General features: G+C 43.2%; 1 protein-coding gene across 2 annotated transcripts in view; it reads left to right on the plus strand.

The window, feature by feature from the left end:
- LOC106591469 (vascular endothelial growth factor receptor 1) overlaps positions 1–24,388 on the plus strand; it is a 94,550-nt gene that overhangs the window by 18,191 nt on the left and 51,971 nt on the right. For both annotated transcript variants that reach the window (XM_045710816.2, XM_045710818.2), the window contains exons 5-8: positions 21,096–21,258; positions 21,362–21,498; positions 21,943–22,114; positions 22,288–22,405. In XM_045710816.2, coding sequence (XP_045566772.1) covers positions 21,096–21,258; positions 21,362–21,498; positions 21,943–22,114; positions 22,288–22,405 — 590 coding nt within the window. The remainder of the gene's footprint in view (positions 1–21,095; positions 21,259–21,361; positions 21,499–21,942; positions 22,115–22,287; positions 22,406–24,388) is intronic.

Genomic DNA, 24,388 nt, shown 5'->3' on the forward strand with positions numbered 1-24,388 from the left:
ACAGTAACACAAGACTCTGTCTCCACAGTAACACAATACTCTGTCTCCACAGTAACACAAGACTCTGTCTCCACAGTAACACAATACTCTGTCTCCACAGTAACACAAGACTCTGTCTCCACAGTAACACAAGACTCTGTCTCCACAGTAACACAATACTCTGTCTCCACAGTAACACAATACTCTGTCTCCACAGTAACACAATACTCTGTCTCCACAGTAACACAATACTCTGTCTCCACAGTAACACAAGGCTCTGTCTCCACAGTAACACAAGACTCTGTCTCCACAGTAACACAAGACTCTTTCTCCACAGTAAAACAATACTCTGTCTCCACAGTAACACAAGACTCTGTCTCCATAGTAACACAATACTGTCTCTATTGTAACTCCAGACTCTGTCTCCATAGTAACACAAAACTGTCTCTATTGTAACTCCAGACTCTGTCTCCATAGTAACACAAGACTGTCTCTATTGTAACTCCAGAATCTGTCTCCATAGTAACACAAGACTGTCTCTATTGTAACTCCAGACTCTGTCTCCATAGTAACACAAGACTGTCTCTATTGTAACTCCAGACTCTGTCTCCACAGTAACACAAGACTCTGTCTCTATTGTAACTCCAGACTCTGTCTCCATAGTAACACAAGACTGTCTCTATTGTAACTCCAGACTCTGTCTCCACAGTAACACAAGACTGTCTCTATTGTAACTCCAGACTCTGTCTCCATAGTAACACAAGACTGTCTCTATTGTAACTCCAGACTCTGTCTCCATAGTAACACAAGACTGTCTCTATTGTAACTCCAGACTCTGTCTCCACAATAACACAAGACTGTCTCTATTGTAACTCCAGACTCTGTCTCCATAGTAACACAAGACTGTCTCTATTGTAACTCCAGACTCTGTCTCCACAGTAACACAAGACTGTCTCTATTGTAACTCCAGACTCTGTCTCCACAGTAACACAAGACTCTGTCTCTATTGTAACTCCAGACTCTGTCTCTATTGTAACTCCAGACTCTGTCTCCATAGTAACACAAGACTGTCTCTATTGTAACTCCAGACTCTGCCTCCATAGTAACACAAGACTGTCTCTATTGTAACTCCAGACTCTGTCTCCACAGTAACACAAGACTGTCTCTATTGTAACTCCAGACTCTGTCTCCATAGTAACACAAGACTGTCTCTATTGTAACTCCAGACTCTGTCTCCATAGTAACACAAGACTGTCTCTATTGTAACTCCAGACTCTGTCTCCACAGTAACACAAGACTCTGTCTCTATTGTAACTCCAGACTCTGTCTCCATAGTAACACAAGACTGTCTCTATTGTAACTCCAGACTCTGTCTCCACAGTAACACAAGACTGTCTCTATTGTAACTCCAGACTCTGTCTCCATAGTAACACAAGACTGTCTCTATTGTAACTCCAGACTCTGTTTCCATAGTAACACAAGACTGTCTCTATTGTAACTCCAGACTCTGTCTCCATAGTAACACAAGACTGTCTCTATTGTAACTCCAGACTCTGTCTCCACAGTAACACAAGACTGTCTCTATTGTAACTCCAGACTCTGTCTCCATAGTAACACAAGACTGTCTCTATTGTAACTCCAGACTCTGTCTCCACAGTAACACAAGACTGTCTCTATTGTAACTCCAGACTCTGTCTCCACAGTAACACAAGACTCTGTCTCTATTGTAACTCCAGACTCTGTCTCTATTGTAACTCCAGACTCTGTCTCCATAGTAACACAAGACTGTCTCTATTGTAACTCCAGACTCTGCCTCCATAGTAACACAAGACTCTGTCTCCACAGTAACACAAGACTGTCTCTATTGTAACTCCAGACTCTGTCTCCACAGTAACACAAGACTGTCTCTATTGTAACTCCAGACTCTGTCTCCATAGTAACACAAGACTGTCTCTATTGTAACTCCAAACTCTGTCTCCATAGTAACACAAGACTCTGTCTCTATTGTAACTCCAGACTCTGTCTCCACAGTAACATGAGACTCTTTCTCCACAGTAACACAAGACTCTGTCTCCATAGTAACAGAATACTGTCTCTATTGTAACTCCAGACTCTGTCTCCATAGTAACACAAGACTGTCTCTATTGTAACTCCAGACTCTGTCTCCATAGTAACACAAGACTGTCTCTATTGTAACTCCAGACTCTGTCTCCATAGTAACACAAGACTGTCTCTATTGTAACTCCAGACTCTGTCTTCATAGTAACACAAGACTGTCTCTATTTTAACTCCAGACTCTGTCTCCACAGTAACACAATACTCTGTCTCCACAGTAACACAATACTCTGTCTCCACAGTAACACAATAATCTGTCTCCACAGTAACACAATACTCTGTCTCCACAGTAACACAAGGCTCTGTCTCCACAGTAACACAAGACTCTGTCTCCACAGTAACACAATACTCTGTCTCCACAGTAACACAATACTCTGTCTCCACAGTAACACAATACTCTGTCTCCACAGTAACACAAGACTCTGTCTCCACAGTAACACAATACTCTGTCTCCACAGTAACACAAGACTCTGTCTCCACAGTAACACAAGACTCTGTCTCCACAGTAACACAATACTCTGTCTCCACAGTAACACAATACTCTGTCTCCACAGTAACACAATACTCTGTCTCCACAGTAACACAAGGCTCTGTGTCCACAGTAACACAAGACTCTGTCTCCACAGTAACACAAGACTCTGTCTCCACAGTAAAACAATACTCTGTCTCCACAGTAACACAAGACTCTGTCTCCATAGTAACACAAGACTCTGTCTCTATTGTAACTCCAGACTCTGTCTCCACAGTAACACGAGACTCTGTCTCCACAGTAACACAAGACTGTCTCTATTGTAACTCCAGACTCTGTCTCCATAGTAACACAAGACTGTCTCTATTGTAACTCCAGACTCTGTCTCCATAGTAACACAAGACTGTCTCTATTGTAACTCCAGACTCTGTCTCCACAGTAACACAAGACTCTGTCTCTATTGTAACTCCAGACTCTGTCTCCATAGTAACACAAGACTGTCTCTATTGTAACTCCAGACTCTGTCTCCACAGTAACACAAGACTGTCTCTATTGTAACTCCAGACTCTGTCTCCATAGTAACACAAGACTGTCTCTATTGTAACTCCAGACTCTGTTTCCATAGTAACACAAGACTGTCTCTATTGTAACTCCAGACTCTGTCTCCATAGTAACACAAGACTGTCTCTATTGTAACTCCAGACTCTGTCTCCACAGTAACACAAGACTGTCTCTATTGTAACTCCAGACTCTGTCTCCATAGTAACACAAGACTGTCTCTATTGTAACTCCAGACTCTGTCTCCACAGTAACACAAGACTGTCTCTATTGTAACTCCAGACTCTGTCTCTATTGTAACTCCAGACTCTGTCTCCACAGTAACACAAGACTGTCTCTATTGTAACTCCAGACTCTGTCTCCACAGTAACACAAGACTGTCTCTATTGTAACTCCAGACTCTGTCTCCATAGTAACACAAGACTGTCTCTATTGTAACTCCAGACTCTGTCTCCATAGTAACACAAGACTGTCTCTATTGTAACTCCAGACTCTGTCTCCACAGTAACACAAGACTCTGTCTCTATTGTAACTCCAGACTCTGTCTCCATAGTAACACAAGACTGTCTCTATTGTAACTCCAGACTCTGTCTCCACAGTAACACAAGACTGTCTCTATTGTAACTCCAGACTCTGTCTCCATAGTAACACAAGACTGTCTCTATTGTAACTCCAGACTCTGTCTCCATAGTAACACAAGACTCTCTCTATTGTAACTCCAGACTCTGTCTCCACAGTAACACAAGACTGTCTCTATTGTAACTCCAGACTCTGTCTCCATAGTAACACAAGACTGTCTCTATTGTAACTCCAGACTCTGTCTCCACAGTAACACAAGACTGTCTCTATTGTAACTCCAGACTCTGTCTCCACAGTAACACAAGACTGTCTCTATTGTAACTCCAGACTCTGTCTCCATAGTAACACAAGACTGTCTCTATTGTAACTCCAAACTCTGTCTCCATAGTAACACAAGACTCTGTCTCTATTGTAACTCCAGACTCTGTCTCCACAGTAACATGAGACTCTTTCTCCACAGTAACACAAGACTCTGTCTCCATAGTAACAGAATACTGTCTCTATTGTAACTCCAGACTCTGTCTCCATAGTAACACAAGACTGTCTCTATTGTAACTCCAGACTCTGTCTCCATAGTAACACAAGACTGTCTCTATTGTAACTCCAGACTCTGTCTCCATAGTAACACAAGACTGTCTCTATTGTAACTCCAGACTCTGTCTTCATAGTAACACAAGACTGTCTCTATTTTAACTCCAGACTCTGTCTCCACAGTAACACAAGACTCTGTCTCCACAGTAACACAATACTCTGTCTCCACAGTAACACAATAATCTGTCTCCACAGTAACACAATACTCTGTCTCCACAGTAACACAAGGCTCTGTCTCCACAGTAACACAAGACTCTGTCTCCACAGTAACACAATACTCTGTCTCCACAGTAACACAATACTCTGTCTCCACAGTAACACAATACTCTGTCTCCACAGTAACACAAGACTCTGTCTCCACAGTAACACAATACTCTGTCTCCACAGTAACACAAGACTCTGTCTCCACAGTAACACAATACTCTGTCTCCACAGTAACACAAGACTCTGTCTCCACAGTAACACAATACTCTGTCTCCACAGTAACACAATACTCTGTCTCCACAGTAACACAATACTCTGTCTCCACAGTAACACAAGGCTCTGTCTCCACAGTAACACAAGACTCTGTCTCCACAGTAACACAAGACTCTGTCTCCACAGTAAAACAATACTCTGTCTCCACAGTAACACAAGACTCTGTCTCCATAGTAACACAAGACTCTGTCTCTATTGTAACTCCAGACTCTGTCTCCACAGTAACACGAGACTCTGTCTCCACAGTAACACAAGACTGTCTCTATTGTAACTCCAGACTCTGTCTCCATAGTAACACAAGACTGTCTCTATTGTAACTCCAGACTCTGTCTCCACAGTAACACAAGACTCTGTCTCTATTGTAACTCCAGACTCTGTCTCCATAGTAACACAAGACTGTCTCTATTGTAACTCCAGACTCTGTCTCCACAGTAACACAAGACTGTCTCTATTGTAACTCCAGACTCTGTCTCCATAGTAACACAAGACTGTCTCTATTGTAACTCCAGACTCTGTCTCCATAGTAACACAAGACTGTCTCTATTGTAACTCCAGACTCTGTCTCCATAGTAACACAAGACTGTCTCTATTGTAACTCCAGACTCTGTCTCCACAGTAACACAAGACTGTCTCTATTGTAACTCCAGACTCTGTCTCCATAGTAACACAAGACTGTCTCTATTGTAACTCCAGACTCTGTCTCCACAGTAACACAAGACTGTCTCTATTGTAACTCCAGACTCTGTCTCCATAGTAACACAAGACTGTCTCTATTGTAACTCCAGACTCTGTCTCCATAGTAACACAAGACTGTCTCTATTGTAACTCCAGACTCTGTCTCCACAGTAACACAAGACTCTGTCTCTATTGTAACTCCAGACTCTGTCTCCATAGTAACACAAGACTGTCTCTATTGTAACTCCAGACTCTGTCTCCACAGTAACACAAGACTGTCTCTATTGTAACTCCAGACTCTGTCTCCATAGTAACACAAGACTGTCTCTATTGTAACTCCAGACTCTGTCTCCATAGTAACACAAGACTGTCTCTATTGTAACTCCAGACTCTGTCTCCACAGTAACACAAGACTGTCTCTATTGTAACTCCAGACTCTGTCTCCATAGTAACACAAGACTGTCTCTATTGTAACTCCAGACTCTGTCTCCACAGTAACACAAGACTGTCTCTATTGTAACTCCAGACTCTGTCTCCACAGTAACACAAGACTCTGTCTCTATTGTAACTCCAGACTCTGTCTCTATTGTAACTCCAGACTCTGTCTCCATAGTAACACAAGACTGTCTCTATTGTAACTCCAGACTCTGCCTCCATAGTAACACAAGACTGTCTCTATTGTAACTCCAGACTCTGTCTCCACAGTAACACAAGACTGTCTCTATTGTAACTCCAGACTCTGTCTCCATAGTAACACAAGACTGTCTCTATTGTAACTCCAGACTCTGTCTCCATAGTAACACAAGACTGTCTCTATTGTAACTCCAGACTCTGTCTCCACAGTAACACAAGACTCTGTCTCTATTGTAACTCCAGACTCTGTCTCCATAGTAACACAAGACTGTCTCTATTGTAACTCCAGACTCTGTCTCCACAGTAACACAAGACTGTCTCTATTGTAACTCCAGACTCTGTCTCCATAGTAACACAAGACTGTCTCTATTGTAACTCCAGACTCTGTCTCCATAGTAACACAAGACTGTCTCTATTGTAACTCCAGACTCTGTCTCCATAGTAACACAAGACTGTCTCTATTGTAACTCCAGACTCTGTCTCCACAGTAACACAAGACTGTCTCTATTGTAACTCCAGACTCTGTCTCCATAGTAACACAAGACTGTCTCTATTGTAACTCCAGACTCTGTCTCCATAGTAACACAAGACTGTCTCTATTGTAACTCCAGACTCTGTCTCCACAGTAACACAAGACTGTCTCTATTGTAACTCCAGACTCTGTCTCCATAGTAACACAAGACTGTCTCTATTGTAACTCCAGACTCTGTCTCCACAGTAACACAAGACTGTCTCTATTGTAACTCCAGACTCTGTCTCCATAGTAACACAAGACTGTCTCTATTGTAACTCCAGACTCTGTCTCCATAGTAACACAAGACTGTCTCTATTGTAACTCCAGACTCTGTCTCCATAGTAACACAAGACTGTCTCTATTGTAACTCCAGACTCTGTCTCCACAGTAACACAAGACTGTCTCTATTGTAACTCCAGACTCTGTCTCCATAGTAACACAAGACTGTCTCTATTGTAACTCCAGACTCTGTCTCCACAGTAACACAAGACTGTCTCTATTGTAACTCCAGACTCTGTCTCCACAGTAACACAAGACTGTCTCTATTGTAACTCCAGACTCTGTCTCCATAGTAACACAAGACTGTCTCTATTGTAACTCCAGACTCTGTCTCCATAGTAACACAAGACTGTCTCTATTGTAACTCCAGACTCTGTCTCCACAGTAACACAAGACTCTGTCTCTATTGTAACTCCAGACTCTGTCTCCATAGTAACACAAGACTGTCTCTATTGTAACTCCAGACTCTGTCTCCACAGTAACACAAGACTGTCTCTATTGTAACTCCAGACTCTGTCTCCATAGTAACACAAGACTGTCTCTATTGTAACTCCAGACTCTGTCTCCATAGTAACACAAGACTGTCTCTATTGTAACTCCAGACTCTGTCTCCACAGTAACACAAGACTGTCTCTATTGTAACTCCAGACTCTGTCTCCATAGTAACACAAGACTGTCTCTATTGTAACTCCAGACTCTGTCTCCACAGTAACACAAGACTGTCTCTATTGTAACTCCAGACTCTGTCTCCACAGTAACACAAGACTGTCTCTATTGTAACTCCAGACTCTGTCTCCATAGTAACACAAGACTGTCTCTATTGTAACTCCAAACTCTGTCTCCATAGTAACACAAGACTCTGTCTCTATTGTAACTCCAGACTCTGTCTCCACAGTAACATGAGACTCTTTCTCCACAGTAACACAAGACTCTGTCTCCATAGTAACAGAATACTGTCTCTATTGTAACTCCAGACTCTGTCTCCATAGTAACACAAGACTGTCTCTATTGTAACTCCAGACTCTGTCTCCATAGTAACACAAGACTGTCTCTATTGTAACTCCAGACTCTGTCTCCATAGTAACACAAGACTGTCTCTATTGTAACTCCAGACTCTGTCTTCATAGTAACACAAGACTGTCTCTATTTTAACTCCAGACTCTGTCTCCACAGTAACACAATACTCTGTCTCCACAGTAACACAATACTCTGTCTCCACAGTAACACAATAATCTGTCTCCACAGTAACACAATACTCTGTCTCCACAGTAACACAAGGCTCTGTCTCCACAGTAACACAAGACTCTGTCTCCACAGTAACACAATACTCTGTCTCCACAGTAACACAATACTCTGTCTCCACAGTAACACAAGACTCTGTCTCCACAGTAACACAATACTCTGTCTCCACAGTAACACAAGACTCTGTCTCCACAGTAACACAAGACTCTGTCTCCACAGTAACACAATACTCTGTCTCCACAGTAACACAATACTCTGTCTCCACAGTAACACAATACTCTGTCTCCACAGTAACACAATACTCTGTCTCCACAGTAACACAAGGCTCTGTCTCCACAGTAACACAAGACTCTGTCTCCACAGTAACACAAGACTCTGTCTCCACAGTAAAACAATACTCTGTCTCCACAGTAACACAAGACTCTGTCTCCATAGTAACACAAGACTCTGTCTCTATTGTAACTCCAGACTCTGTCTCCACAGTAACACGAGACTCTGTCTCCACAGTAACACAAGACTGTCTCTATTGTAACTCCAGACTCTGTCTCCATAGTAACACAAGACTGTCTCTATTGTAACTCCAGACTCTGTCTCCATAGTAACACAAGACTGTCTCTATTGTAACTCCAGACTCTGTCTCCACAGTAACACAAGACTGTCTCTATTGTAACTCCAGACTCTGTCTCCACAGTAACACAAGACTGTCTCTATTGTAACTCCAGACTCTGTCTCCATAGTAACACAAGACTGTCTCTATTGTAACTCCAGACTCTGTCTCCATAGTAACACAAGACTGTCTCTATTGTAACTCCAGACTCTGTCTCCACAGTAACACAAGACTGTCTCTATTGTAACTCCAGACTCTGTCTCCATAGTAACACAAGACTGTCTCTATTGTAACTCCAGACTCTGTCTCCACAGTAACACAAGACTGTCTCTATTGTAACTCCAGACTCTGTCTCCACAGTAACACAAGACTGTCTCTATTGTAACTCCAGACTCTGTCTCCATAGTAACACAAGACTGTCTCTATTGTAACTCCAAACTCTGTCTCCATAGTAACACAAGACTCTGTCTCTATTGTAACTCCAGACTCTGTCTCCACAGTAACATGAGACTCTTTCTCCACAGTAACACAAGACTCTGTCTCCATAGTAACAGAATACTGTCTCTATTGTAACTCCAGACTCTGTCTCCATAGTAACACAAGACTGTCTCTATTGTAACTCCAGACTCTGTCTCCATAGTAACACAAGACTGTCTCTATTGTAACTCCAGACTCTGTCTCCATAGTAACACAAGACTGTCTCTATTGTAACTCCAGACTCTGTCTTCATAGTAACACAAGACTGTCTCTATTTTAACTCCAGACTCTGTCTCCACAGTAACACAAGACTCTGTCTCCACAGTAACACAATACTCTGTCTCCACAGTAACACAATAATCTGTCTCCACAGTAACACAATACTCTGTCTCCACAGTAACACAAGGCTCTGTCTCCACAGTAACACAAGACTCTGTCTCCACAGTAACACAATACTCTGTCTCCACAGTAACACAATACTCTGTCTCCACAGTAACACAATACTCTGTCTCCACAGTAACACAAACTCTGTCTCCACAGTAACACAATACTCTGTCTCCACAGTAACACAAGACTCTGTCTCCACAGTAACACAAGACTCTGTCTCCACAGTAACACAATACTCTGTCTCCACAGTAACACAATACTCTGTCTCCACAGTAACACAATACTCTGTCTCCACAGTAACACAATACTCTGTCTCCACAGTAACACAAGGCTCTGTCTCCACAGTAACACAAGACTCTGTCTCCACAGTAACACAAGACTCTGTCTCCACAGTAAAACAATACTCTGTCTCCACAGTAACACAAGACTCTGTCTCCATAGTAACACAAGACTCTGTCTCTATTGTAACTCCAGACTCTGTCTCCACAGTAACACGAGACTCTGTCTCCACAGTAACACAAGACTGTCTCTATTGTAACTCCAGACTCTGTCTCCATAGTAACACAAGACTGTCTCTATTGTAACTCCAGACTCTGTCTCCATAGTAACACAAGACTGTCTCTATTGTAACTCCAGACTCTGTCTCCACAGTAACACAAGACTCTGTCTCTATTGTAACTCCAGACTCTGTCTCCATAGTAACACAAGACTGTCTCTATTGTAACTCCAGACTCTGTCTCCACAGTAACACAAGACTGTCTCTATTGTAACTCCAGACTCTGTCTCCATAGTAACACAAGACTGTCTCTATTGTAACTCCAGACTCTGTTTCCATAGTAACACAAGACTGTCTCTATTGTAACTCCAGACTCTGTCTCCACAGTAACACAAGACTGTCTCTATTGTAACTCCAGACTCTGTCTCCATAGTAACACAAGACTGTCTCTATTGTAACTCCAGACTCTGTCTCCACAGTAACACAAGACTGTCTCTATTGTAACTCCAGACTCTGTCTCTATTGTAACTCCAGACTCTGTCTCCACAGTAACACAAGACTGTCTCTATTGTAACTCCAGACTCTGTCTCCACAGTAACACAAGACTGTCTCTATTGTAACTCCAGACTCTGTCTCCATAGTAACACAAGACTGTCTCTATTGTAACTCCAGACTCTGTCTCCACAGTAACACAAGACCTGTCTCTATTGTAACTCCAGACTCTGTCTCCATAGTAACACAAGACTGTCTCTATTGTAACTCCAGACTCTGTCTCCACAGTAACACAAGACTGTCTCTATTGTAACTCCAGACTCTGTCTCCATAGTAACACAAGACTGTCTCTATTGTAACTCCAGACTCTGTCTCCATAGTAACACAAGACTGTCTCTATTGTAACTCCAGACTCTGTCTCCACAGTAACACAAGACTGTCTCTATTGTAACTCCAGACTCTGTCTCCATAGTAACACAAGACTGTCTCTATTGTAACTCCAGACTCTGTCTCCATAGTAACACAAGACTGTCTCTATTGTAACTCCAGACTCTGTCTCCACAGTAACACAAGACTGTCTCTATTGTAACTCCAGACTCTGTCTCCATAGTAACACAAGACTGTCTCTATTGTAACTCCAGACTCTGTCTCCATAGTAACACAAGACTGTCTCTATTGTAACTCCAGACTCTGTCTCCACAGTAACACAAGACTGTCTCTATTGTAACTCCAGACTCTGTCTCCACAGTAACACAAGACTGTCTCTATTGTAACTCCAGACTCTGTCTCCATAGTAACACAAGACTGTCTCTATTGTAACTCCAGACTCTGTCTCCACAGTAACACAAGACTGTCTCTATTGTAACTCCAGACTCTGTCTCCACAGTAACACAAGACTGTCTCTATTGTAACTCCAGACTCTGTCTCCACAGTAACACAAGACTGTCTCTATTGTAACTCCAGACTCTGTCTCCATAGTAACACAAGACTGTCTCTATTGTAACTCCAGACTCTGTCTCCATAGTAACACAAGACTGTCTCTATTGTAACTCCAGACTCTGTCTCCACAGTAACACAAGACTGTCTCTATTGTAACTCCAGACTCTGTCTCCATAGTAACACAAGACTGTCTCTATTGTAACTCCAGACTCTGTCTCCACAGTAACACAAGACTGTCTCTATTGTAACTCCAGACTCTGTCTCCATAGTAACACAAGACTGTCTCTATTGTAACTCCAGACTCTGTCTCCACAGTAACACAAGACTGTCTCTATTGTAACTCCAGACTCTGTCTCCATAGTAACACAAGACTGTCTCTATTGTAACTCCAGACTCTGTCTCCACAGTAACACAAGACTGTCTCTATTGTAACTCCAGACTCTGTCTCCATAGTAACACAAGACTGTCTCTATTGTAACTCCAGACTCTGTCTCCACAGTAACACAAGACTGTCTCTATTGTAACTCCAGACTCTGTCTCCACAGTAACACAAGACTGTCTCTATTGTAACTCCAGACTCTGTCTCCATAGTAACACAAGACTGTCTCTATTGTAACTCCAGACTCTGTCTCCACAGTAACACAAGACTGTCTCTATTGTAACTCCAGACTCTGTCTCCATAGTAACACAAGACTGTCTCTATTGTAACTCCAGACTCTGTCTCCATAGTAACACAAGACTGTCTCTATTGTAACTCCAGACTCTGTCTCCATAGTAACACAAGACTGTCTCTATTGTAACTCCAGACTCTGTCTCCACAGTAACACAAGACTGTCTCTATTGTAACTCCAGACTCTGTCTCCATAGTAACACAAGACTGTCTCTATTGTAACTCCAGACTCTGTCTCCACAGTAACACAAGACTGTCTCTATTGTAACTCCAGACTCTGTCTCCATAGTAACACAAGACTGTCTCTATTGTAACTCCAGACTCTGTCTCCACAGTAACACAAGACTGTCTCTATTGTAACTCCAGACTCTGTCTCCACAGTAACACAAGACTGTCTCTATTGTAACTCCAGACTCTGTCTCCACAGTAACACAAGACTGTCTCTATTGTAACTCCAGACTCTGTCTCCATAGTAACACAAGACTGTCTCTATTGTAACTCCAGACTCTGTCTCCACAGTAACACAAGACTCTGTCTCTATTGTAACTCCAGACTCTGTCTCCACAGTAACACAAGACTGTCTCTATTGTAACTCCAGACTCTGTCTCCATAGTAACACAAGACTGTCTCTATTGTAACTCCAGACTCTGTCTCCACAGTAACACAAGACTGTCTCTATTGTAACTCCAGACTCTGTCTCCATAGTAACACAAGACTGTCTCTATTGTAACTCCAGACTCTGTCTCCATAGTAACACAAGACTGTCTCTATTGTAACTCCAGACTCTGTCTCCACAGTAACACAAGACTGTCTCTATTGTAACTCCAGACTCTGTCTCCATAGTAACACAAGACTGTCTCTATTGTAACTCCAGACTCTGTCTCCACAGTAACACAAGACTGTCTCTATTGTAACTCCAGACTCTGTCTCCACAGTAACACAAGACTCTGTCTCTATTGTAACTCCAGACTCTGTCTCTATTGTAACTCCAGACTCTGTCTCCATAGTAACACAAGACTGTCTCTATTGTAACTCCAGACTCTGTCTCCATAGTAACACAAGACTGTCTCTATTGTAACTCCAGACTCTGTCTCCACAGTAACACAAGACTGTCTCTATTGTAACTCCAGACTCTGTCTCCATAGTAACACAAGACTGTCTCTATTGTAACTCCAGACTCTGTCTCCATAGTAACACAAGACTGTCTCTATTGTAACTCCAGACTCTGTCTCCACAGTAACACAAGACTGTCTCTATTGTAACTCCAGACTCTGTCTCCATAGTAACACAAGACTGTCTCTATTGTAACTCCAGACTCTGTCTCCACAGTAACACAAGACTGTCTCTATTGTAACTCCAGACTCTGTCTCCATAGTAACACAAGACTGTCTCTATTGTAACTCCAGACTCTGTCTCCACAGTAACACAAGACTGTCTCTATTGTAACTCCAGACTCTGTCTCCATAGTAACACAAGACTGTCTCTATTGTAACTCCAGACTCTGTCTCCACAGTAACACAAGACTGTCTCTATTGTAACTCCAGACTCTGTCTCCACAGTAACACAAGACTGTCTCTATTGTAACTCCAGACTCTGTCTCCATAGTAACACAAGACTGTCTCTATTGTAACTCCAGACTCTGTCTCCACAGTAACACAAGACTGTCTCTATTGTAACTCCAGACTCTGTCTCCACAGTAACATGAGACTCTTTCTCCACAGTAACACAAGACTCTGTCTCCATAGTAACAGAATACTGTCTCTATTGTAACTCCAGACTCTGTCTCCATAGTAACACAAGACTGTCTCTATTGTAACTCCAGACTCTGTCTCCATAGTAACACAAGACTGTCTCTATTGTAACTCCAGACTCTGTCTCCATAGTAACACAAGACTGTCTCTATTGTAACTCCAGACTCTGTCTTCATAGTAACACAAGACTGTCTCTATTTTAACTCCAGACTCTGTCTCCACAGTAACACAAGACTCTGTCTCCACAGTAACACAATACTCTGTCTCCACAGTAACACAATAATCTGTCTCCACAGTAACACAATACTCTGTCTCCACAGTAACACAAGGCTCTGTCTCCACAGTAACACAAGACTCTGTCTCCACAGTAACACAATACTCTGTCTCCACAGTAACACAATACTCTGTCTCCACAGTAACACAATACTCTGTCTCCACAGTAACACAAGACTCTGTCTCCACAGTAACACAATACTCTGTCTCCAAAGTAACACAAGACTCTGTCTCCACAGTAACACAAGACTCTGTCTCCACAGTAACACAATACTCTGTCTCCACAGTAACACAATACTCTGTCTCCACAGTAACACAATACTCTGTCTCCACAGTAACACAATACTCTGTCTCCACAGTAACACAAGGCTCTGTCTCCACAGTAACACAAGACTCTGTCTCCACAGTAACACAAGACTCTATCTCCACAGTAAAACAATACTCTGTCTCCACAGTAACACAAGACTCTGTCTCCATAGTAACACAAGACTCTGTCTCTATTGTAACTCCAGACTCTGTCTCCACAGTAACACGAGACTCTGTCTCCACAGTAACACAAGACTGTCTCTATTGTAACTCCAGACTCTGTCTCCATAGTAACACAAGACTGTCTCTATTGTAACTCCAGACTCTGTCTCCATAGTAACACAAGACTGTCTCTATTGTAACTCCAGACTCTGTCTCCACAGTAACACAAGACTCTGTCTCTATTGTAACTCCAGACTCTGTCTCCATAGTAACACAAGACTGTCTCTATTGTAACTCCAGACTCTGTCTCCACAGTAACACAAGACTGTCTCTATTGTAACTCCAGACTCTGTCTCCATAGTAACACAAGACTGTCTCTATTGTAACTCCAGACTCTGTCTCCATAGTAACACAAGACTGTCTCTATTGTAACTCCAGACTCTGTCTCCACAGTAACACAAGACTGTCTCTATTGTAACTCCAGACTCTGTCTCCACAGTAACACAAGACTGTCTCTATTGTAACTCCAGACTCTGTCTCCACAGTAACACAAGACTCTGTCTCTATTGTAACTCCAGACTCTGTCTCTATTGTAACTCCAGACTCTGTCTCCACAGTAACACAAGACTGTCTCTATTGTAACTCCAGACTCTGTCTCCACAGTAACACAAGACTGTCTCTATTGTAACTCCAGACTCTGTCTCCATAGTAACACAAGACTGTCTCTATTGTAACTCCAGACTCTGTCTCCATAGTAACACAAGACTGTCTCTATTGTAACTCCAGACTCTGTCTCCACAGTAACACAAGACTGTCTCTATTGTAACTCCAAACTCTGTCTCCATAGTAACACAAGACTGTCTCTATTGTAACTCCAGACTCTGTCTCCATAGTAACACAAGACTGTCTCTATTGTAACTCCAGACTCTGTCTCCACAGTAACACAAGACTGTCTCTATTGTAACTCCAGACTCTGTCTCCATAGTAACACAAGACTGTCTCTATTGTAACTCCAGACTCTGTCTCCATAGTAACACAAGACTGTCTCTATTGTAACTCCAGACTCTGTCTCCACAGTAACACAAGACTGTCTCTATTGTAACTCCAGACTCTGTCTCCATAGTAACACAAGACTGTCTCTATTGTAACTCCAGACTCTGTCTCCACAGTAACACAAGACTGTCTCTATTGTAACTCCAGACTCTGTCTCCACAGTAACACAAGACTGTCTCTATTGTAACTCCAGACTCTGTCTCCATAGTAACACAAGACTGTCTCTATTGTAACTCCAGACTCTGTCTCCATAGTAACACAAGACTGTCTCTATTGTAACTCCAGACTCTGTCTCCACAGTAACACAAGACTGTCTCTATTGTAACTCCAGACTCTGTCTCCACAGTAACACAAGACTGTCTCTATTGTAACTCCAGACTCTGTCTCCACAGTAACACAAGACTGTCTCTATTGTAACTCCAGACTCTGTCTCCACAGTAACACAAGACTGTCTCTATTGTAACTCCAGACTCTGTCTCCACAGTAACACAAGACTGTCTCTATTGTAACTCCAGACTCTGTCTCCATAGTAACACAAGACTGTCTCTATTGTTACTCCAGACTCTGTCTCCATAGTAACACAAGACTCTGTCTCTATTGACTCCAGACTCTGTCTCCACAGTAACACAAGACTGTCTCTATTGTAACTCCAGACTCTGTCTCCATAGTAACACAAGACTGTCTCTATTGTAACTCCAGACTCTGTCTCCATAGTAACACAAGACTGTCTCTATTGTAACAGACTCTGTCTCCATAGTAACACAAGACTGTCTCTATTGTAACTCCAGACTCTGTCTCCATAGTAACACAAGACTGTCTCTATTGTAACTCCAGACTCTGTCTCCACAGTAACACAAGACTGTCTCTATTGTAACTCCAGACTCTGTCTCCATAGTAACACAAGACTGTCTCTATTGTAACTCCAGACTCTGTCTCCACAGTAACACAAGACTGTCTCTATTGTAACTCCAGACTCTGTCTCCATAGTAACACAAGACTGTCTCTATTGTAACTCCAGACTCTGTCTCCACAGTAACACAAGACTGTCTCTATTGTAACTCCAGACTCTGTCTCCATAGTAACACAAGACTGTCTCTATTGTAACTCCAGACTCTGTCTCCATAGTAACACAAGACTGTCTCTATTGTAACTCCAGACTCTGTCTCCATAGTAACACAAGACTGTCTCTATTGTAACTCCAGACTCTGTCTCCATAGTAACACAAGACTGTCTCTATTGTAACTCCAGACTCTGTCTCCACAGTAACACAAGACTGTCTCTATTGTAACTCCAGACTCTGTCTCCACAGTAACACAAGACTGTCTCTATTGTAACTCCAGACTCTGTCTCCACAGTAACACAAGACTGTCTCTATTGTAACTCCAGACTCTGTCTCCATAGTAACACAAGACTGTCTCTATTGTAACTCCAGACTCTGTCTCCATAGTAACACAAGACTGTCTCTATTGTAACTCCAGACTCTGTCTCCACAGTAACACAAGACTGTCTCTATTGTAACTCCAGACTCTGTCTCCACAGTAACACAAGACTGTCTCTATTGTAACTCCAGACTCTGTCTCCACAGTAACACAAGACTGTCTCTATTGTAACTCCAGACTCTGTCTCCACAGTAACACAAGACTGTCTCTATTGTAACTCCAGACTCTGTCTCCACAGTAACACAAGACTGTCTCTATTGTAACTCCAGACTCTGTCTCCACAGTAACACAAGACTGTCTCTATTGTAACTCCAGACTCTGTCTCCATAGTAACACAAGCTGTCTCTATTGTAACCCAGACTCTGTCTCCATAGTAACACAAGACTGTCTCTATTGTAACTCCAGACTCTGTCTCCATAGTAACACAAGACTGTCTCTATTGTAACTCCAGACTCTGTCTCCACAGTAACACAAGACTGTCTCTATTGTAACTCCAGACTCTGTCTCCACAGTAACACAAGACTGTCTCTATTGTAACTCCAGACTCTGTCTCCATATTAACACAAGACTGTCTCTATTGTAACAGACTCTGTCTCCACAGTAACACAAGACTGTCTCTATTGTAACTCCAGACTCTGTCTCCATAGTAACACAAGACTGTCTCTATTGTAACTCCAGACTCTGTCTCCACAGTAACACAAGACTGTCTCTATTGTAACTCCAGACTCTATCTCCATAGTAACACAAGACTGTCTCTATTGTAACTCCAGACTCTGTCTCCACAGTAACACAAGACTGTCTCTATTGTAACTCCAGACTCTGTCTCCATAGTAACACAAGACTGTCTCTATTGTAACTCCAGACTCTGTCTCTACAGTAACACAAGACTGTCTCTATTGTAACTCCAGACTCTGTCTCCACAGTTACACAAGACTGTCTCTATTGTAACTCCAGACTCTGTCTCCATAGTAACACAAGACTGTCTCTATTGTAACTCCAGACTCTGTCTCCACAGTAACACAAGACTGTCTCTATTGTAACTCCAGACTCTGTCTCCATAGTAACACAAGACTGTCTCTATTGTAACTCCAGACTCTGTCTCCACAGTAACACAAGACTGTCTCTATTGTAACTCCAGACTCTGTCTCCATAGTAACACAAGACTGTCTCTATTGTAACTCCAGACTCTGTCTCCACAGTAACACAAGACTGTCTCTATTGTAACTCCAGACTCTGTCTCCATAGTAACACAAGACTGTCTCTATTGTAACTCCAGACTCTGTCTCCACAGTAACACAAGACTGTCTCTATTGTAACTTCAGACTCTGTCTCCACAGTAACACAAGACTGTCTCTATTGTAACTCCAGACTCTGTCTCCATAGTAACACAAGACTGTCTCTATTGTAACTCCAGACTCTGTCTCCACAGTAACACAAGACTGTCTCTATTGTAACTCCAGACTCTGTCTCCATAGTAACACAAGACTGTCTCTATTGTAACTCCAGACTCTGTCTCCACAGTAACACAAGACTGTCTCTATTGTAACTCCAGACTCTGTCTCCATAGTAACACAAGTCTGTCTCTATTGTAACGCCAGACTCTGTCTCCATAGTAACACAAGACTGTCTCTATTGTAACTCCAGACTCTGTCTCCATAGTAACACAAGACTGTCTCTATTGTAACTCCAGACTCTGTCTCCACAGTAACACAAGACTGTCTCTATTGTAACTCCAGACTCTGTCTCCATAGTAACACAAGACTGTCTCTATTGTAACTCCAGACTCTGTCTCCACAGTAACACAAGACTGTCTCTATTGTAACTTCAGACTCTGTCTCCACAGTAACACAAGACTGTCTCTATTGTAACTCCAGACTCTGTCTCCATAGTAACACAAGACTGTCTCTATTGTAACTCCAGACTCTGTCTCCACAGTAACACAAGACTGTCTCTATTGTAACTCCAGACTCTGTCTCCATAGTAACACAAGACTGTCTCTATTGTAACTCCAGACTCTGTCTCCACAGTAACACAAGACTGTCTCTATTGTAACTCCAGACTCTGTCTCCATAGTAACACAAGTCTGTCTCTATTGTAACGCCAGACTCTGTCTCCATAGTAACACAAGACTGTCTCTATTGTAACTCCAGACTCTGTCTCCACAGTAACACAAGACTGTCTCTATTGTAACTCCATACTCTGTCTCCACAGTAACACAAGACTGTCTCTATTGTAACTCCAGACTCTTTCTCCACAGTAACACAAGACTGTCTCTATTGTAACTCCAGACTCTGTCTCCATAGTAACACAAGACTGTCTCTATTGTAACTCCAGACTCTGTCTCCACAGTAACACAAGACTGTCTCTATTGTAACTCCAGACTCTGTCTCCATAGTAACACAAGACTGTCTCTATTGTAACTCCAGACTCTGTCTCCACAGTAACACAAGACTGTCTCTATTGTAACTCCAGACTCTGTCTCCACAGTAACACAAGACTGTCTCTATTATAACTCCAGACTCTGTCTCCATAGTAACACAAGACTGTCTCTATTGTAACTCCAGACTCTGTCTCCATAGTTACACAAGACTGTCTCTATTGTAACTCCAGACTCTGTCTCCATAGTAACACAAGACTGTCTCTATTGTAACTCCAGACTCTGTCTCCATAGTAACACAAGACTCTGTCTCTATTGTAACTCCAGACTGTCTCCACAGTAACACAAGACTGTCTCTATTGTAACTCCAGACTCTTTCTCCACAGTACACAAGACTGTCTCTATTGTAACTCCAGACTCTGTCTCCACAGTAACACAAGACTGTCTCTATTGTAACTCCAGACTCTGTCTCCATAGTAACACAAGACTGTCTCTATTGTAACTCCAGACTCTGTCTCCACAGTAACACAAGACTGTCTCTATTGTAACTCCAGACTCTGTCTCCACAGTAACACAAGACTGTCTCTATTGTAACTCCAGACTCTGTCTCCACAGTAACACAAGACTATCTCTATTGTAACTCCAGACTCTGTCTCCACAGTAACACAAGACTGTCTCTATTGTAACTCCATACTCTGTCTCCACAGTAACACAAGACTGTCTCTATTGTAACTCCAGACTCTTTCTCCACAGTAACACAAGACTGTCTCTATTGTAACTCCAGACTCTGTCTCCACAGTAACACAAGACTGTCTCTATTGTAACTCCAGACTCTGTCTCCATAGTAACACAAGACTGTCTCTATTGTAACTCCAGACTCTGTCTCCACAGTAACACAAGACTCTGTCTCTATTGTAACTCCAGACTCTGTATCCATAGTAACACAAGACTGTCTCTATTGTAACTCCAGACTCTGTCTCCATAGTAACACAAGACTGTCTCCATTGTAACTCCAGACTCTGTCTCCATAGTAACACAAGACTGTCTCTATTGTAACTCCAGACTGTCTCCACAGACAGATTCCACATCAGCAGGGTGAAAACGTCTGAACATTACGTAATGTCACTGTCTGTTGTTGAGAGCGTATTGTCAGGTTGTCAAATTACTTTTTCATTTTATTGCAGCAATAATATTCATCACGCGTTTACCACTGTGACCTCATGTTGTTCTGTTTTGTTGTGTGTTCATGATTTGCTCAGGAGTTGTGAATGTGTGCAGTGTTGCTTTTGTGTGACTGTTGGTATGGTTGTGTTGTGTTCAGGATGTGGTCGTGGTTCTGAATAGCTCATGACACTATTGTGTTGAGTTCATGATTGGTTGGTGGTTGAGATAAGAAAATAGTTTTACTTGTGGTTGAGTTCATGATGTACCTGTTTTGTGATCCCTGAATGCAAGTTGACCATGTTCCAGAAGCAGACATTGTTTCTGTGTGACGTTGCTTTTATGAGACTGTTTTCATGGTTGTGTTCTTGACCGTGTGTGTTCATGCCTCCAGTTTCCTGACCAGGAGTTGACCCCAGACCAGAGGAACATAGTGTGGAACAGCAGACAGGGCTTCCTCATCCACAGCCCCACCTACTTCTACATCGGCCTGTTCTCCTGCAAGACCTCTGTCAACGGGACCACACACTCCCTCAGTTACCTCACACACAGACAAGGTGAGCACACACACACACACAAACACACACACACCTAATGAAAAATCCAGCAGATTCTATAAATTGCAAATATTCAAATGTCTTATCCCCTCTCCTGTCCCAGTGAATAAGATCATGAAGGTATATCTGAACAGTACCAGTCCAGTCCAGGCTCTACAGGGAGAGAGTCTGGCCATCAACTGTACTGTCACTGCAGAGTGGAACAGCAGAGTGTCCATCAGCTGGGACTACCCTGGACAGGTAGGACCTTATGAAGAACACTAGAATTATGGCGTACACTACTAAGAAGTGCACTATGTTACAGTATGCAGTACTGTATGTAGAATAACTACTTGTTTGGAAAACTTTTACTATATCTGAATATTATCTCTACCTCTCCGCCTCCCTCCCTCTCTCCTTCTTTCTCTACCTCTCCCCTCCCTCCCTCCCTCTCTCCTTCTTTCTCTACCTCTCTGCCTCCCTCCCTCTCTCCTTCTTTCTCTACCTCTCCCCTCCCTCCCTCTCTCCTTCTTTCTCTACCTCTCCGCCTCCCTCTCTCTCTCCTTATTTCTCTACCTCTCCGCCTCCCTCTCTCCTTATTTCTCTACCTCTCCCCTCCCTCTCTCTCTCCTTCTTTCTCTACCTCTCCCCCTCCCTCCCTCTCTCTGTCTTTCTCTACCCCTCCCCCTCTCTCTCTCCCCTCAGGCCAACGGGTCAGCCATAGTCAGTAGGTGGATCATGGCCAGTAAGTTTCACATGGTGTTCTACAGTATTCTGTCCATCCCCAAACTCCACCGCTCTGACAGAGGGCTTTATATCTGCCGAGTGACCAGTGGACCGGTCAGTCGAGAGACTAATGTATCTGTCACAGTCTACGGTGAGTCTAAATAGACGTAATACTTCCCACCTCTGTGACAAATTCATTGATGGTAAACACCCACTTCTGCAGTAAGAATACAAATCACAACTCTCCCCTGTATCACTATCTGTAATATGTCATTAATGCATGATATCCTCTGTGTGTGTGTGCTTGCCTGTTTATCCTCCCAGACCGTCCCTTTATCCGTCTGAAGCCCAGACAGGGGGCTGTAGTGGAGGCTCATGCAGGACAGAAGTCCTTCCGTCTCTCCCCCAAACTACGAGCCTTCCCTGCCCCAGAAGTAATCTGGTAAGAACCTACCGACTGTCAGCTAGCCTGCACACTATCCTACCTTACACTATCTACACTATCCTACCCCAGTCTACACTATCCTACCCCAGCCTACACTATCCTACCCTACCTTACACTATCCTACCCACTATCCTACCCTACCTTACACTATCTTACCTTACACTATCCTACCTTACACTATCCTACACACTATCCTACCCTACCTTACACTATCCTACCCCAGCCTGCACACTATCCTACCCTACCTTACACTATCCTACCCTAGCCTACACTATCCTACACTATTCTACCCCACCCTGCACACTATCCTACCCTACCCCAGCCTACACTATCCTACCCTACCTTACCCCAGCCTGCACACTATCCTACCCTACCTTACACTACCCTACACTATCCTACCCCAGCCTGCACACTATCCTACCCTACCCCAGCCTACACTATCCTACCCTACCCCAGCCTACACTATCCTACCCTACCTTACACTATTCTACCCCAGCCTACACACTATCCTGCCCTACCTTACACACTACCTTACACACTATCCTACCCAACCTTACACACTATCCTACCCTACACACTACCTTGCACACTACCTTGCACACTACCTTGCACACTACCTTGCACACTACCTTGCACTACCCTACCTTGCACTACCCTACCTTGCACTACCCTACCTTACACACTCCCCCACACTACCCTACACACTATCCTGCACTACCTTACACACTATTCTACCCTACACACTATCCTACCCTACACCTTACACACTACCTTACACACTACCTTACACACTACCTTACACACTATCCTGCACTACCCTACCTTACACACTCCCCCACACTACCCTACACACTATCCTACACTACCTTACACACTATCCTACACTACCTTACACACTACCCTACCTTACACACTATCCTACCCACTATCCTACCCTACCTTACACTATCTTACCTTACACTATCCTACCTTACACTATCCTACCTTACACTATCCTACCCTACCTTACACTATCCTACCCCAGCCTGCACACTATCCTACCCTACCTTACACTATCCTACCCTAGCCTACACTATCCTACACTATCCTACCCCACCCTGCACACTATCCTACCCTACCCCAGCCTACACTATCCTACCCTACCTTACCCCAGCCTGCACACTATCCTACCCTACCTTACACTACCCTACACTATCCTACCCCAGCCTGCACACTATCCTACCCTACCCCAGCCTACACTATCCTACCCTACCCCAGCCTACACTATCCTACCCTACCTTACACTATTCTACCCCAGCCTACACACTATCCTGCCCTACCTTACACACTACCTTACACACTATCCTACCCAACCTTACACACTATCCTACCCTACACACTACCTTACACACTACCTTGCACACTACCTTGCACTACCCTACCTTGCACTACCCTACCTTGCACTACCCTACCTTGCACTACCCTACCTTGCACTACCCTACCTTACACACTCCCCCACACTACCCTACACACTATCCTGCACTACCTTACACACTATTCTACCCTACACACTATCCTACCCTACACCTTACACACTACCTTACACACTACCTTACACACTACCTTACACACTATCCTGCACTACCCTACCTTACACACTCCCCCACACTACCCTACACACTATCCTACACTACCTTACACACTACCTTACACACTACCCTACACACTACCCTACCTTACACACTATCCTACCCTACACTACCTTACACACTATCCTACCCTACACTACCTTACACACTATCCTACCCTACACTACCTTACACACTATCCTACCTTACACTACCCTAGACACTATCCTACACATTTTACATTTTAGTCATTTAGCAGACGCTCTTATCCAGAGCAACTTACAGTAGTGAGTGCATACATTTCATAAATGTTTTCCCCATACTGGTCCCCCGTGGGAATCGAACCCACAACCCTGGCGTTGCAAACACCATG

Source organism: Salmo salar, chromosome 29 (assembly GCF_965601325.2).
Source record: "Salmo salar chromosome 29, fSalSal1, whole genome shotgun sequence".
NCBI classification, from domain to species: domain Eukaryota; kingdom Metazoa; phylum Chordata; class Actinopteri; order Salmoniformes; family Salmonidae; genus Salmo; species Salmo salar.